The sequence below is a fragment of the Trifolium pratense genome, linkage group LG2, assembly GCF_020283565.1.
Source record: "Trifolium pratense cultivar HEN17-A07 linkage group LG2, ARS_RC_1.1, whole genome shotgun sequence".
Classification (NCBI taxonomy): Eukaryota; Viridiplantae; Streptophyta; class Magnoliopsida; order Fabales; family Fabaceae; genus Trifolium; species Trifolium pratense.
Window position 1 is genome coordinate 38,415,499 of NC_060060.1, and position 16,845 is coordinate 38,432,343.

Consider the following 16,845-nt stretch of genomic DNA (forward strand, 5'->3'; position numbering starts at 1 on the left):
AATGGAAATGACTGGCAGTATCACATCGAATCAACATTTTTCTCTACAACTCATTCAAATTCGATCGTGCATCACCGATGAATATTCAACAAAAATGCTTATATTAGAGACTTGCATGGTGAGAGACTGAAAGTGGAGACACGCAAAAGACAAATTAACAGTCTGATTGTCTGAATTATGTGCACAAAAAAGTAAAATTGAAACAAAAAAGAGAGGGAGAGCTGCAAATTCTTTTACCCCATGTATACACTATGAATATGAATGATGATTGACAAATATTTGAAATTTCTCCTAATGAAAGACGCAAGGCTTTCGCATGGTACATGGCTATTATCATACAACAAATGCCTGATTGAAAACCTCAACCAGAACTTCAGCTATTCCAAATACTGCACAGACAAATAGAATTAAGGGCAAGTGAATATTGGCACACCGAGGATGAAACCAAAATTACATTTCTATTGACTTTCTACAAAACTGTTCCAGCACAAAATTTTCATGAAATGATTAATATAAAACCCTATAATCTTTCTTCTTTCCGAGCCACCTAAAATTAACACCGGCAATGCGCTGAAGTATTTGTCTGAGTGCCCTAAAAGCAGAATTACCAGATGATTAAGGTAAAAGGGCTTTCAATTGTGCTTGGAATAGATCACCAAGAGCTCCCCGAACATCCATCTGATCAAAGCAAAGAATTATATCAGTTCATCAAAAGAAGGCTTTTCTCAAACACTCCCCTCCCTCCCTCACACAAAAAATAAAAATAAAGTGACAGCACCATGTACATAATTGGAACCCAATATCTTAGAAGTATCTATCTTAAACTACCTGGTCACAGCAAACTAGTCTTGTTAACAAAGGATAGAATTCTCTTAGGTGTCTTCTGAAGATCTTGTTGTTCATAAAGCACATGCTTTGAAGCACCTAAAATAGCAAGGTTAACAAATAGTTTTGTCAATACAGGAATGAACAAAAAACATAAGTCACAATGAGTTTCTCCAATCGAATGGAAGGGTAAGCAAGTCAAAAACGCAAGCTAAAAATCCCTTTGATTATTTTTTATAGAAAAAGGAACTTGTAATAAAAAAAGAAGTTAGATGGGGAGAGTATAGTATCCAAATCATTTGAAAATAATAATAATAATAATAATAATAATAATAATAATAATAGTAATAATAATAATAATAAATAGTAGTAATAATAATGATAATAATAATAATAATCCGAAAATCAAGCTTGTGGGAAATGTCAACTCCCTCCTAAAACTTTCACATACTATCTTGCCGGATAAGCTTGTACCTTAATAATGATAGGAGCACGCAGCTCCAACACACGATGAATATCCATATTAGTTGTTTCTCCAGTACTAGATTGGAGATCAGATGCCTCCCTGAGCACCTGTTCACAGAAAGACACCAGTTTCTCCTCGGCTACCCTTTCAAATTTCTCTTCATCGTCAGAGTGTTGAGTAATACTTGAGTCACTGTCTCCTGTAGAATCAGCATGTTGAAGTTTATCAGACTCTGGAGATTTTTCTTTGTTTGCTTCAAACCCATAAGTTGCTTTTTGTAAGATGTCCAAATATACTCCAGTGCCGGCTAATTCTTGCCGAAGAAGATTTATTGGTGGCCTGTCCAAGAACAATTTGATGATGATCAACTCGTCCATTCCATAAATGGAGAAATTCCAAAATATTGATTAATTAAGAGAAACCAATATATATCAAGTTTTTTACTACCTTTCATCAGGAATTTGGTGCATGCGAGTTCTTAGATTTATAGATGAGTTATATGAAGCAGCAAACTCCAACAACGACAGTAAAATGTCCATTATGGCTATCTTCTGAGGTGCTTTTAACATTGTCCAATATTTCTTCTGTAAATAATGAGGAAAAAAAGTTAATTTGGAGAATGGTTTGAATCTCCCCATCGCCATAACTGACTATTAGAATTTAAGTATGTGAGATCTGTATGTACCAAAAAAAAAAAAGAATTTAAGTATGTGAGAAAACACAAGTGATAGAAAATGAGAAATATCTACTATTTGATTATAGAGAATAATTTACAGAGGTTTTTTAGATAAGTTGAATCTGCAACACTCATACCAATAGTGTTGTCTGAATTCTGTTACAACAGAGTTCAGTTACAGCTCAGGTAAAAATTACACATGCAAATAATATAATGTTAACTGAAGCAAATATCTTTGATACTCTAACTGATAACATAGAACACCAACAATAACCACTGCAATTTGCAACAAGGGTAAAGGAAACTTTCATCTAACTAACCATCAAATTCCCATCAAGAAAATCTTTGCTAAAGCTAGGAGATGGGTTCTTCTAAAACATTCCCCACTGCCATCACCAAGTAAAATTAAACAGATGGGTTTCAAATTACATTCTCCGTCAGTTCCTATGACTTTAGGCTTTCTAAGGCCATTTATAAGAGAGGGGGAAGACCGAGCAAACAAATAATTGGCTGCAAAGCCAACTCAGGTTACCTATCTTTTTTCACTTACATACATGAACTTGGGGAAACCTGAAAATAAGAAATTAAACCCAGAAAAGAACTAAGCATACAAACCTGAATACCATCAATTGCACCAAGAAGCAATAATTGCGTAATGCACTTTCCCCTGACAGTTACAAGCAAAGGACTCTCCTCATCCTTGGCATCAGGCTCTACAGTATCAGCAACCTAAAATGGAGTAAATAAGGGATGTATTAATGCAATTATCCAAAAGAAAATTTTAGGGCCTGTTTGGCTTCTTTTTCTGTTTTCACTTAATAATCATAAAAATGTCACCTTGTCTTCACTTTGTTTGATAGTTTTTTTAGGTCCAATAGCCTAGTGGCTAGACTCACACACTAAAAGTGTGGAGAAGTGGGGAATCCGGGGTTCGAACCCCGCCCCCTCCAATAATGTCCCTAGTAGGTACCAACTTTGCTACCTTAACGGGACACTTTGTGTTGAAGTTTTGTACATGAAACAATGATAACACAAAAATTGTTTTCAATATTTTCTATAAAAAAAGTTAAAGACGAAAAACAAAGTGAAAACAATGTGGGCCTTTAAACAGAAAACACAATTATCCAGAAGAAAATTTTAGGGCCTGTTTGGCTTCATTTTTTGTTTTCAGTTCTAATGATTATAAAAAATACCACCTTGTCTTAACTGTGATTTGAAGTTTTGTACATGAAACAATGATAACAATAAAAAATTGTTTTCAAATTTTTTGCTAAAAAACTTAAAAACAACAAACAAAGTGAAAACAATGTGGCATTTTTATAATTAAAAATGAAAATAAAATGTTTCCTAAAACCAAACAGTGCCATTACATTTCAACGATGAGATAGGATAATACCGTAACTGGAGAAGATGGTTGAGAAGCATCTGAAATAGGACTTTTAGATTTTGAAGTAAGATTTCGAAGGAAGATATTGTCCATCATATTTCCCATAATCCGTTGGCCTAAGGTTTGACTCCGCTGAAAGCCTCCACCATCTGCAGCTTTGGGAGTTCTTCCTGATGGAGATGGAAGGCCTGCAATAATAAAATAAAATAAACTCCTTAATTTTCACAATGATATTCATTTATGCTTCAGTGTCAATTAATGTAGAGTTCCCACTTCTTTTTTCTTCATTAGTTAAAAAGTTCCACCATTGAGGTGTAGGAATTGAATTTTAAATCAGTCATTCCAATCTTATGATTTATTTTGATTTGATAATGGATACTGCTTCTTGATTATCTTTACTGAAAACAGGAGCATGATTAAACATGCTCCTGTTTCAGACTAAAAATTTAAAAACTCTAACCTTCAGACGGATCTGCATTTGTCGGTGATACCGAATCTTCAAATCCATCAGCATTTGCATTTGAGGATGCTAGTGGGGATAATCTTCCATTACTACTGGCATCAAGTTGATGGTCGCCAACTGACTCATTGTCAATAGACTTTATGGTTACACTGTCACCTGCATTGGCCTCAGAATCTCTAGTTATGCCTCCATGATTTCTCACATTTTCAAAACTCAAAGCATTAAGCAGCTCTAGAGGTTGGGTCGTGTATGATGCATCTCTGGAGAACAATATTCAATAAATGCGCTGTAGTTAATGTCATATTAATATGGTGAGTTTTCAGAAAAATGGAAGAAAAAAATTGCACCTTATGCTTTTGAGTAGCATATCCCAGTCACTATCACTGAATTGATGACCACCAACTTCAATGAGATGCACCAGCGCACCGAGAGAAATTGAGACCACTGTTTGATCTGTCTTTTTGGCACAATCTAACAGCAAACTCAGCAATGGCGGCAGCATAAAACAGACCTCCTGGAAGCAAGATTCCCCATGAATAATTTTTTTCAAATTTTAACAGCAATAAAATAAATGCCCAAAATTTCATATAACTTGATTAAAGGAAAACAAATGCATCAAAATCTAAGAAACAAATGAAGTCTCCGAAGAAAATTTGTCAAGCAAAACCAAGTATGGAATCTTTTCTTTATAAACTTATTTTAGAAAAGAGGGGGGGGGGGGGGGGGGGGGGGGGGGGGGCTAGTTATATTGAACTAACGATATCACTCAAATCCCAAAACAAAAGTTGCTTCCAAGTTCAAGACTTATATTTCAATCTTGCACTTGGTACTTAAGTTTTGTGCAAAGTTTCACGATATACCGTATCAGCTGTCACATGTCCTAAAATTTATTATCAAGATGAAAGAGCTCTTGTTGCATATAATGTTTGGTTACTAGGCCAATCAAAAGACAAAGTTAAAAGAATAGAAAAAATGTACTGTTTTAGCTCTTTACTCTTACCTTATAAAATGTGTTGAAGAGGTTGCAGAGCAGCTGAAGTGAATGTATGCTTGTTTCACGAAACCAATCATCATCACTGGAAACAAAGCCCTCTTTTCCAGCATGTCTCACATGATCGAAAATTGGAAATAGAACTCGATGGAAAATACTCTCCCAAAAGGGCGTAGAGAACTTGCTACCTCTTTCATTCAGCAAATCAAACAACACTTCAAGTGCACAACTTCTGACCTCTGGTCTTTGATCTGATGTTAGATCAGATAAACCAGCCAGCATCGGGAACCAATAATGCTCAGTTACTTCCAAAGTTGCGTCCAAATTAGCATCAACAGGCATTAAAGCACCTCCAGGAATAAGACCCTTAACAGACAAATGAAACCACTTAAAGAAAGAGCATCAAGGTAAGGAAAGAAATCAATTAATGTAAGTAAAAAAATAGTTCCAAATAATCAAGGAAAAAAAAACTAGTTACGATCGGGTACAAAACAATTTGAAACTTTACACAATATCAAAGCCAGAGCTTTTCCTTTAACCATTGAGCCTTTAGGAAAAAATATAAACACAGTTTAGCTTCCAACATTTTGTCATCTCAGCATTGAGATATCATAAAGATATAAAGAAAAACATGTGGCTATGTATAACATTATAAAAATATATCCCAGTCAAAGGTTAGCAGGTTAAACCTAATGGCTGTATGTATAAATAATATTACCCAGTCTCATTCTGTTAATGTACAGAGGATGGGAAACCTAGTTCTATAAAACATCCACCACAGTGGGGTCTAGGGAAAGGTAGGACCCATTAAATTAATTTGCAGAATCTCACAATAAAAAACTCAATCCTCTATTGTAAAAATGCAATTTCCAACTAATAATCCAACAAACCTCTGCAAGACGGTCCTCACAGATCCGCAGGAGTGCAATAGCCTTCAAACTTATTCGGTGTGAAGTTTTATTATTAGCAAACCTGATGAGACAATTCACACAATCCATGAAGCAGTCTCCCACAACTTGATCAAAGTGTTCTAAAATGACTGTAAAAAATCAACGTGTTAGATAAACCATAATTGCAACAAAAATCTGCAACGATAAGATCAGAGAAACTCATTCCTACCCTGTTCAACATTTTCAAATGCACTCTCAACAATTGATTCCAATTCATCATCTGCAGCAGCCGTAAAGATCATAAAAACACTATGCCATCCAGACTTTATGTTTCCAACCTTAGATTTTATCATCTGCAAACAGCAACAGTTTCAACTGAATTTTAGTAAACACATCCAATGATATTAACACTTAAACGAGAATCGAAGTTTATGCCCACTAGACCTGAACAATGCAATCAACAATTAGCCTCCTTTTGGATTCACTTTGACTATTCCGCATAAGAACAACAAATGGTTTGAGAATATCATTTTGAAAAGTGAAATTGGCCAGTTCAGCACGCTCCAAATACTTCATACCAAGTTGTCTTAAAGAATCTATGGCATACATGGCAATTTTCTCATCCTGATGACTTCCAGCTGATATAAAGTGATTAGCTAGAACAGACCAGATTCTAGCCCACACCTGAAAAATATAACTAGAGCTTAGAAATGCATTTAGAGCAAATATCAAAAGGCACTGCAGCTTATTTATGCCAATATTAACAGATATTTTGAACAAAACATGTTTTCAAAACATTCCACAGTAATTGTCAAAAACATTCACACTAGGAATAGGCAAGTGTACTCGTTACATATGCATAAACCAACTCCATCAAATTAACTAATATAAATGGCTTTCCCAATATGAAGACAACTCAATTTATAAGAGAGCACCAAAGTGTGAAGCAAATATGTGCAATTCTATTTGATAAAAGATATACCATACGTATACGAGCCATATTGTAATAACTAATTTCAACAAGCTTTTGCAAGCTGAAAACACGAGCTGGAGTTTGCTTTAGCTCTTCAGCGGATACACCACAGAGAGCAGTGAAGAATTCCACAATGGAATCACTGGGTAGTTTAACACTATTCATGAACACTTGTTCAGCTGGTTTCCCAGCTAATTCTCTGAGTGATAGAACAACAGCATCCTTGGAGATTTGATTTGACCCATACATTACAGTGGCAGAAATTGCAGGAGTTGTTGTTATAAATTCAAGGCGAGAAACACATTCCAGAACTGCATTCCATGTGTCTTGAAGGGAATTCATGTCTGAGTCGCAAAGAATTAATAGTGTCCGTAAAGCTTCCACATTTTTACTACGCATTTCCTTGGGAGCATGCAAGAAAGTAAACCTGAATTGGCAAGAAACAAAATGAACATAGTCAAAGTCCACTCCATCAAACATCATAGAATATTGCTGTTTTCTCATACAGAAGGTATGATACTTCATAGAATATTTAAAATAAAAAACAACAGGAAAAAACAAATGACCAATAATAGTCAAAATAACATTTTTGGGGGCGTCAGGCAACAGCGGATGCAGGAAAATATCATACCTGACCAGAGATGTTAAAAATGCATAACGCATGGTATCCATTCCAAGCACATACGTAATATGTATGCCAGCTTTAAAGCCCTCCATCAACAGAATGACACGAGGCTTATTATCACCTTCTTCCATAGTTACAGAGAAGGTAGCAAGCAACGGCCACCCAACAGCATCCACCATGGGCCTTACAAGTTCAATCTGCTGAGCAGTGTAGAAAACCCCTCTTTTCACCCCTTTATTCCTGAAAATGGCTTGTGTTTTCTTAATGATAGCTTCACTTTCAGACTTGGCATCTTCTGATGACTTTCTTTTGGGGAGTGCCAGGTTAAGTATACTGACAAGGCGTCCTTCTTCACCTTCTGACTTTTGTTTGCTGCTTTTTCCAATAAAAGATGGGTCATCTTTCATTTTAATCTCTTCTTTGACAATGGAATCATAGATCTCTTCCAGAAGTTCTTTAGGTGCACATTCATCTGGATCATCCTTAGCATTCATTCGAACAAAATCTGACTTGGACATCTTAGGCCACACCATTGGGTTATGAGCATCAGTATTCAACATAATAACAGCATAAGCAAGAACATATGCTGTATCTGCATTTTTAAACAGGCCCGGGTTGTCTGCACAGTATCTGGCATAGACAACATTCAAAAAGACACTGCTATTAGTTCAAAAAGGCATAATTATCGGTACATCAGAATGGCTATGATATGTACAAAGAAGTATGTGTATAAAGAAAAAGCATAAAATAGAGTGTTCATCGAATTTATATCTATCATTTTAATTGAAAATCAGCCCAGTTCTTACATCCAGTGTAAAAAAGCACACAGACACATCCTAATTCCGTTAAGAGGAATAATTGGGACAAGTCAAATAAATTCCTTCTTCCCACACAGTTCAAAATTAATAATTGAATTGGACCAAGGGTAAATATAATATACAGTTGATAGAGCTAAAATTTAAGTTCTTAAAAGCAATAACTATGATGGCATGATCATACACATAACATCAATCAATAATCAGCACTTAGTTATGTATAAATATATCCATATGCCCAATCATAATTCTAAAGGCAGACAACCCCTGCCAAGGTAATGTAAAATGAAGGCAACTTGGTCCTTACCTCTCTGCAAACTTCTCCATGATCCGATCTATCTTTTGAGCTTCCCCGGGAAGTCGAAATCCTTTAAGAAACTCCCTGATAGCGGTATCAAATTTCATTCCAGAAAATTTCATGGAATCTACATAAGCGTGCATCACAGCAAGGGGAAAATCTTCATGTTGACCTAAATAGTCACCAATAGTAGCCTAAAAACAACCAACAACTTTATATTCCAAACCAAACTTAAATGTAATAAAAAACTAAATCGTATTAGATTTAGATGACAGATACAACCTTATCCAATGTGGGAGAGTTTTTCAAAAATTGAGCAACAGAAGCGGGTTTGTTTTCCACCAACTTATTTGATATTAGATACTCCACCCCTTTCATTGGTTTCCTGTTGAACTAAAAGATGGTTAAAAACATAAGTCAGTCCATGATTAAAATTTGATCATTATGCATGGAAAAGGTTAAAAAAATATCCAAATATGATATTTAAAGAACATGATCTGATACCTCGGCAATGGCAGCCTCCAATGTCGACTTGTGGGCCTTGGCCTTCTCAAAATCACTAGTTGTATCCTCCCTGGATCTTATTTCAAAAGAATCTTCACCTGAAACCCCTTCTTGCTTATTGTTCTTTAACTTTACCAATTCCCTGTGCGATTGTTCCCAATCAACCAGTGATTTAAGAACACTCACAAGACCCTGGAAAGATAAAGAAAATCGGGTCAACCAGCAAAATTATAAAATAAATAAAATAAAAAAATAAAAAAATAAAAACAGGTTATTGATGAATAATTGACTTTCAATGAAAAATGCAACAGCTAAACCTACTTGAAGTGATGAACCTTTGATTGAAGCTGTCTGAGAAGCAGCAACTGAATTTGGATCAGTATTTTGAGTCCCTTGAGCTATTTTGGATAGAGTTGTAACCTATTCATTAAAATGGCAGATGACAGAGATCAAACTTGTAATATTTGCCAAAGAGGGCATAACTAATATAAATACTGTCTACAATGTCATAAAAGATCACTCTGTCAGATTATACCATTCGTTCAAACAAGTTTGGCGCCTCAAGATCACAGTCATAATTCACAAAGATGTCAACAAGCATTTGCGGATCCTTACATACTTTCTCTAACATCCTGCAATCCCCACTAAACCAAATTAATAATCTTGAAAGAATAACTTTTAGTGTTATTTCTTGGTTCGAGTTGCAGATACAATCGTGCTAATAACTGCTTTTCTAGAATAAAGCTATACTGCAGGAGGAAAATTTGTCCTAAAGAAGGAAGTAAAACAACAAATCTATAGAGAAAAAACATAACATATGTTCTAAAATAGTACTAATTACAATAATAACACTTTCACTCGAATCGGTAAATGGATATCTATTATTCATTTATCCTCAGCTTGTAAATAAGATCCTAGTGCTCAATTGTATTCCCAAATTTTTCATAATAAATCTACCTATTAGTATCACAAAGGAATATATATGCTGTGGTCAATTAAGTAGAATATTTCCTAGTCAAATTTGAATAGCATGTTTTAAGGGTGTCACAAAGAGTACTTTTAAATAATACTCAAAAGATAAAATAGAAAAAGAACGACAAACAACATATCAGGAAGGCTCATTAGCATAATTTTTTAGCCAGAGCACGGGAAATTTTTAATCAACTGGGAAGAATATATACCGAAGAACACTGAGTTTTTGGTTGACAGAAAACTCTAAACCATCCAGTGGTCTAAGAACTATCAATGGAAAGAAGATGCCTATTTCACCCTGAAAACAAAAGAGTGGTGTAAAAACAAGACATATCAAATTAACAATGTTTCTCTGCAGAGAAGCTTCTGTAAAATCTCTAAAAATGACTTGCATACTTTTAGACTCTCCCTGAATCGCAATAGCAGCACTAAGAATATTCCCGTTGCATACTGCCATCAAACAAGGTTGATATTAAAAAAAAAATACACATGAATCCGTAAATGCCAGCAAATAAAGATAAACCCAGTTCCACAAAAACCTGAAATATGACGGGGGATTGTGAAACTGAAGCTCGTAACAATGCGTATGAAAGATATGCCTTCACTGAATCAATAAAATGGAAGTTCTTTGTAAATGAGTGGCTAACTCCCTCTAACAAACCCTGAAACAAAACATAACAAAAGTGTAATTTTTTAAATAGTCAATAATAGTAACTCTCAAAATAATGAAAGCTTTAGTATTAAATGTAGAACGACGTTATTTACGTCAGCCCTGATCCTATCCTATCTATTTAACATTATAGTCTAGTTTATAATGGACACAACAGGAAATCATATTAATCAGCAACACGAAATGAGCTGTGTCATCTTTTTTCTATTCAACGTGTCACTAGCCACAAGAGGAAATTTATTGATAGGAACCGGAAGGAAATTTATGCATTTATCTATTGTGTGGGTAAAGATAAATAAACCACTAGCTACAAGGATTGTGTAATAATAACAGTTCCATGAAGTGGTTCAAAGATGTCCAACTCAAGGCATATATTATTACACATTACACTTCCATACTAAAATCATATGTCCCAAAGATAGCATTGCTTTCCAACGAATCACCTCATGCTGTGATACTCTAACAATTAATCGCCAAGCTTTTATAATTACAAAGAATAATAAAAGGAGAACAAGTTGGTATCCTTGGATCTGAGAAATTGCATTAAATACAACAGAAAAAGAAGGGAAAAAAAAAACTCATTGTCATCATTAAATATGATTCTAAATCTCAACCAAGGGCAACACAGTCAGCAACATAAAGTCAAAGTGTGTTTGTGGTTTGGTTTGAATCAGTTTTGAGGCAAAAAGTCTTCCAACCCGAAGATAAAAATAGCATGTGGTTTGGATTTTATCCTTTCATTTGGTTTTTACCGAAGCATATTTACATACTTGTATTATGTTAAATAACACATTACAATCTAAATAACACCAACATATATAACATGCTAAAAATTAGCATTGCTATAAATCATGTTTTAAACATATTAATAAAGCAAAAATATCTATATTACGTTAAGTAATAAGTATTATTAAAAGAACAGAACCAACAAATAATATATTAATACAACATCTCATACTAATAAAAAAATAAATAAGTATTAAAACTTATAAATGTGGTTGGCTTTGATTTTCAAAAATAAACATCCATAAATCCAATAATAATAAAAAATGCGGGTTGTTTTTATTTGTTTGTGGTTTAACCAAGTCTATCGCATAAAATAATGTAGACCAGCTAGTTGGCCTACAATCATACAAACAATTACTCAAGTAACATATATTCCAATGTTTTATGCTGCACGTATTAACTAACAGGTAACAGAGGCTGAAATCACAGTATAACCTGCAGAAGCTCAAGAGACAGAATCCTAGTCTTGGTTGTAACTTCATCATTATCTTCCTTCATACCCATCTGCCAAATTTAATGTATGGACAATAAGTGGCATTCATAAGATATGAACTACAATGTTAGCATTAGAGAGAGAGAGAGAGAGAGAGAGAGAATCTACCTTGCAAAGAGTGCGGAATACCAACAAAGCATCGCGTTGTGCTACACTCATGCTCTCCAAATCAATCCCACTTGACAGAGGTAAGACTAACAGTTTAGCAACCATTACTGGGTAAAAAATACAATGGATATCACAAGTTATTATTCATATCATACCGTGTTATTTTTTTACCATCTTCAGTATGCACAGCCTTGTCCAGTACAGCTTCTAGGCCCTATACAAGCCAATACAATCTTGTTATAATAAGAACATGCTATAGTTGATTAAGTACATAACTAAACAATTGATTTACCTTGATATCAGCACCCCCAGCGAGACTCTGAATTTCCTCAAGAGATGTAAGAGATGCATCCTTGGCTTGACTGAGTGCATCACCTAAAGTCATATCTTTTTCATTTGAGTCTCCCGCAGAAGTTTCATCAGGTTTTGTGTTTAAATTCTCTGCTGAAGCTGTCTTTGTAATTGTAGGCCCACCAGAAACAGATGAAGTTTCAACCTGAAAATTTAACAGGCTATAAGAATTTACTGCAAAAGTAATAGGTCAAATATGCGTAAGGATAACTTAGAAAGACTAAGTAAATAGCCAAATCTCCTTGGTACAAAGCGATTTAAAAAGACCCACCGGATCAGTTTCCATTCTCCTAAAAACAATGCTGATCATCTGGGTCAGCATTGCCTTTGATGTTGCTTGGTTTATCGGGGACTTGCTACAAATCCAAACAATGAACCTCGGTATTATTATATATTGATAATAACAATCCTTGAAGACGAAATAGAAATGATTAATACCTATTTAGAGCAATATTATAGCAAACTCTGATAACTGCCAGCAAAGGCTCACCGTGTACTGAACAACATAAATGAGAAATTAAAAACAGTGAAAATAAAAGGAAGAGAGAATAATTATACGGGTTTGTCTAATATGTGCAATATTGCACATGTTAAAGCAACTAAAAGTAGTAACTTTTTATTGAAAAAAAAAATATTTATTAAAATGTTATACATTTAATATAAAATGCACAAGTTTCGATACAAAATTACTATTTTGAACTTCTTAACATGTGCAATAGAATACATGCAGTATGGGACAATAGAATACAATAGATGTTTTCTGGTAGCAAACGATGGATCTCTAACAATGGAGCCTAAATAAATTATCAAACAAACATGGTAAAAAAGACAACACAAGAACAACTAACAAATGCATGCAGTATGGGACAGTAAATTTGTGCAGAATCAACACTCTAAGCCTCAAGTTTCACATAATTACAAGAGTTTAATAACTATACAATGACAATGGAAAATAGATATCCAATCATATTTCACCGTCTTACACAACATAATGCTACTTCTTAAAACCTGTCTACACAACGACAATATGGTGAAATATGTTATATGATTACATGTCTGTATATAAAATTCATTTACAATTACATTGTCAGTGTGGGTTCATTTAAATCTAATTATGAAGTGCGTGAACGAAAAAGGGAATGTTTTATTAGTCTTGCCTTTTCTATTAAATTATTAATAAAATTTCCTTTTTCCATTTATCTTAACACAACTTTTAACATTAAGTGTTTTCCAATCAAGTCTTCTTAGAGTACTTCCGAGTCCTAACTCCCAGTCTCAATGTGCTTGAATTTGAATATGTTTTAATAAAGCTACATAAAATGAAGAGAATAAAACCAAATAAAAACTTAAAGGCAAGCAACAAAACCCAAGGCAAGTAGCATAAATGGCCAAGGAGAGCCTAGCTCATAAAATGATTCAAGTTCATTCTTCAAAAAGTCAACTCATCAAAAAAAATTAATGAGTAACATGAAATCATATAAAATCTTTTTGAACTTCAATTGCAACTCAAAACCCATGTTTATATCCAACAATTTTTCAGTGTTTAGATATGGTACAGAGAACAAAAAAAGGCTCTAAAACCGAAACAATGCCCACCGTCCTTCCCCAACCCAAAGCAAGAAACGTCCTCTGGATTGATGACCAAATTCTACAGACCACAAGCATAAAAACTTCTTTGGAGACAAGAAAATTTTTTTAACTTATTAATAAATTTCCCTTCCCTTCCCTTCCCTTCCCTTTCCCTGTTGAATAAAAAGTCAGCCAATCTTAAGTTTCTTACTTCTTCAGATAAATTACACTAGCAGATAAGATTGTGCTGAGCCTAATTTATTTAACATTGCATTTCCTCTCTGGAATGTTCATTAAATGAGAGTAGAATTATCATAAACATTGAAAAATAGAATAACACTTAAATGTGTAAATTATACTACTTTTTCCAAAACATCATTCTAAATATTCAAAATAGACATCATATTAATCATTTACATGTATAGAAATGAGCTGATTTACTACACCACAGAGTTTGCAAGTTACCCATTACAGAAATGTATACACTATATGAACACAGGTTGTATGCCCATGGACAGAACATGATATCAGCAGACATAGATAACAAAAGAATCAAACCATTTCTATCACAATAAACATACCTCTGAATTTTGAGGAAGCCACAGCAGTAAGAAGTACCTTCAGCACTTGGAGAATAGTACTGCATGTTGATTTTCAAAAATGAATAGGTATAAAAAGAAACAAATGTTTAGTCAGTGCTGTCTATGTGTAGTAATATGCATACCTGTCAGGTGATGAATTGTCAATACAACTGCAAACCATGTTTAGTATGTCTGTAAATAATGGGACATTTTTACCGCCCTCCAACCCAGGATCACCCTCCAAATGGTCATATGCAATAAGTTTCTGTATTAACAATAATTACGCCGAATAAATAAAGTTTTACCAATTTAGTAGAATTTCACACCATACTATCATAGAGTAGCTATAAGTACTAGCTAAACAACTTATATATAAAGTAGAATGAAGAAAGCATGCACATACATGGATACAATCTAAAGCAGGTTCTAGAATTTTCAAGTTCTTCGTTTCAACGGCAAGACGAAGTGGATTTAAAACAAGTTCTGCATCAGTTCCTTCAAGTGTATTCCCAGCTTTATTTAATAGTTCAATAATATTTCCACTATAAGGCCTGTTACCATTATCTTCCGCGTTAGAAACAGTCTCAGCCTTCTGTGACTGATCAGTTTCTGAACTAGTTGCTGCTCCATTTTCAGTTTCACTTACACTAGTACAAATCAAAATAATTCAAATATTAAATAGAGATAATCCACCAAACAAAAATGTCTCGAGTACAAATATTCGAAACGCGCATCAGTGTTATCTAAAGCATTTTTACCTCACAGATTCAGGTGAGGGTGCAACTTGATTGGCCTGAGTCTGCTTTCTCTGGCTAGCTTCTTTGGTGATATCTAAGTATTTAACATATGCAATGAAATTATGAATTTATCAGTGGCCTCATAACTACATGAACTATAAGATCAAATGCAAGCAATTGAAAAATGAAACGGTTAATTATCTAATCTTATCTAACGCGGATCAAAACAACAAGATAGAAATGAAAAATAGATAGGGATCTAGGTTTACGGAATTGAGAAGAAAACCTGTGTAATTATTGATAGCTTTATGAAGTTCAGGATACTTCTTGCTGGAACATTCCTTGAGCATAGAATCGAATGCTCGAGTGACAAAACCTCCTGCTGCACCACCAGCCATATTTTGAAATCAATTACTCTCTCTAATGTACACGGATCAAAGAGTGTGTTGAATTGTGGAGCGAAATTGGAAGAAATGTATGTGAATCGAGATCATCGGAAATTGAAACGAGATCAGTCGACGGCGGCGGAGGAATTGGATGGCGCGGTGGAAGAGAGATAATCGGAAATCGGAATTGCAGTTGAAGAAAGTGAGTGAGAGAGAGATCTGAGAGATGATGGAAGAAGAAGATTATAATAATGAGAAAATGGAAGGTTTAGTTTAGATCTGTGTGTGTCTAAAAATGTTATTATGGGTCTATTTTCATTTGATTTGATTTTATTACCCAGTGTCTAAAGTATTCTGAAGTTTCCTTTAACTTTGGGATATTTTGGAATAGAGTTCAATTTTGGTAGATAAAAGGACTAATCTGCAATTTATTTATTTTGTTTTTTCCCAATGAGTAAATATTTTCGTTTTTTTAAAAAATAATAGATGTGGGCCTTATGGGCTTTATTTGGATCTCTACATTGGGGTAGAACAACCGAGATGAGATTTAACGTTGTATTTGCATGACACAATTACTAATCTGATTTGTCTGACTAAAATAAATAATTCATATCGTTTTACTATACGAAACCGAGTTAAAATCTAAATTGCCTGATCTTATTTTACAACACATGTACAAGTCACGTTAGTGAATCTACATTTCTCAATAATTTTTTGAAATTAAAAATGTTATTGTCCACATTTCTTTCACCATCTCATATCTGCTCTCCCCTGTCACCAAACATGCTTCTTTTTTTTTGTTATTTTTATCCGTGTTTCTTCCATATAAATAATGGTATATTCAAAGATTAGTTTTTTTTTTACCTTTCTTGTTCTTTTTTATTGTTCTTTTTTTACCTTTTTTATCCGTGTTTCTTCCATATAATGGGAGTAATTTTTATTTGGTCGTGTTAAATAAACTGAATGAAAAGATGACGAGGGACGATAGGGAGGGACGTAGCATATGTTGGTTGGTCTTGTTGAATGTGTTAGTTGTGGGGAGTGTATTGTCTCCCGTGAGCAGTCCCTCCAGTGTGATCTAGGCCATTCAAAAAAAAAATTAAAAAATATAAAAAGAAGAGAGAGGAGGATCTGATGGTTCGGATTGAATCTGGAGAAAATCCAGTGTATTTTCCACTGGAGAGAATCCTTTCATGTTAGTTGTGATGTTGAAGTTTGTTTGAAGTCTTACATTACTTGCGTTTCTAGATGGTTAAGTGTATAAATATGTGAGGGCAAC

At 34.3% G+C, this 16,845-nt stretch overlaps 1 protein-coding gene across 5 annotated transcripts; it reads right to left on the reverse strand.

The window, feature by feature from the left end:
- Positions 1-219: 219 nt before the first annotated feature.
- On the reverse strand, positions 220-15,900 carry LOC123907169 (brefeldin A-inhibited guanine nucleotide-exchange protein 5). 5 transcript variants are annotated; one of them, XM_045957319.1, is made up of 34 exons: positions 15,467-15,900; positions 15,202-15,274; positions 14,847-15,090; positions 14,587-14,708; positions 14,444-14,502; positions 12,732-12,789; positions 12,565-12,649; positions 12,235-12,438; positions 12,098-12,156; positions 11,943-12,012; positions 11,777-11,845; positions 10,425-10,547; positions 10,282-10,335; positions 10,095-10,183; positions 9,449-9,545; positions 9,235-9,333; positions 8,914-9,105; positions 8,692-8,802; positions 8,419-8,603; positions 7,303-7,926; positions 6,681-7,098; positions 6,143-6,382; positions 5,928-6,051; positions 5,699-5,847; positions 4,818-5,174; positions 4,165-4,331; positions 3,815-4,077; positions 3,370-3,542; positions 2,583-2,696; positions 1,739-1,875; positions 1,300-1,630; positions 829-924; positions 609-678; positions 220-389 (listed from the first exon to the last, which is right to left on the reverse strand). In XM_045957319.1, the coding sequence occupies exons 1-33, from the start codon at positions 15,576-15,578 to the stop codon at positions 616-618; spliced, it is 5,361 nt and encodes a 1,786-aa protein (XP_045813275.1). In that variant the 5' UTR covers positions 15,579-15,900; the 3' UTR covers positions 220-389; positions 609-615. The 5 variants fall into 5 exon arrangements, with proteins under 5 accessions (XP_045813275.1, XP_045813274.1, XP_045813271.1 ...); XM_045957318.1 differs by having other exon boundaries at positions 3,364-3,542; XM_045957315.1 differs by having other exon boundaries at positions 3,364-3,542; positions 6,681-7,926.
- Positions 15,901-16,845: the final 945 nt, after the last annotated feature.

What these genes read in the sequence shown, in the direction of transcription:
- LOC123907169 (XM_045957315.1), bottom strand. Translation starts at nt 15,578, where the DNA reads ATGGCTGGTGGTGCAGCAGGAGGTTTTGTCACTCGAGCATTCGATTCT. An exon ending in ACTCTCCCACATTGGATAAG is followed by an intron (nt 8,604 to 8,691) that starts GTTGTATCTGTC and finishes GGTTGTTTTTAG; the next exon opens with GCTACTATTGGTGACTATTT. An exon ending in GACTAGTTTGCTGTGACCAG is followed by an intron (nt 679 to 828) that starts GTAGTTTAAGAT and finishes TGCTTTGATCAG; the next exon opens with ATGGATGTTCGGGGAGCTCT.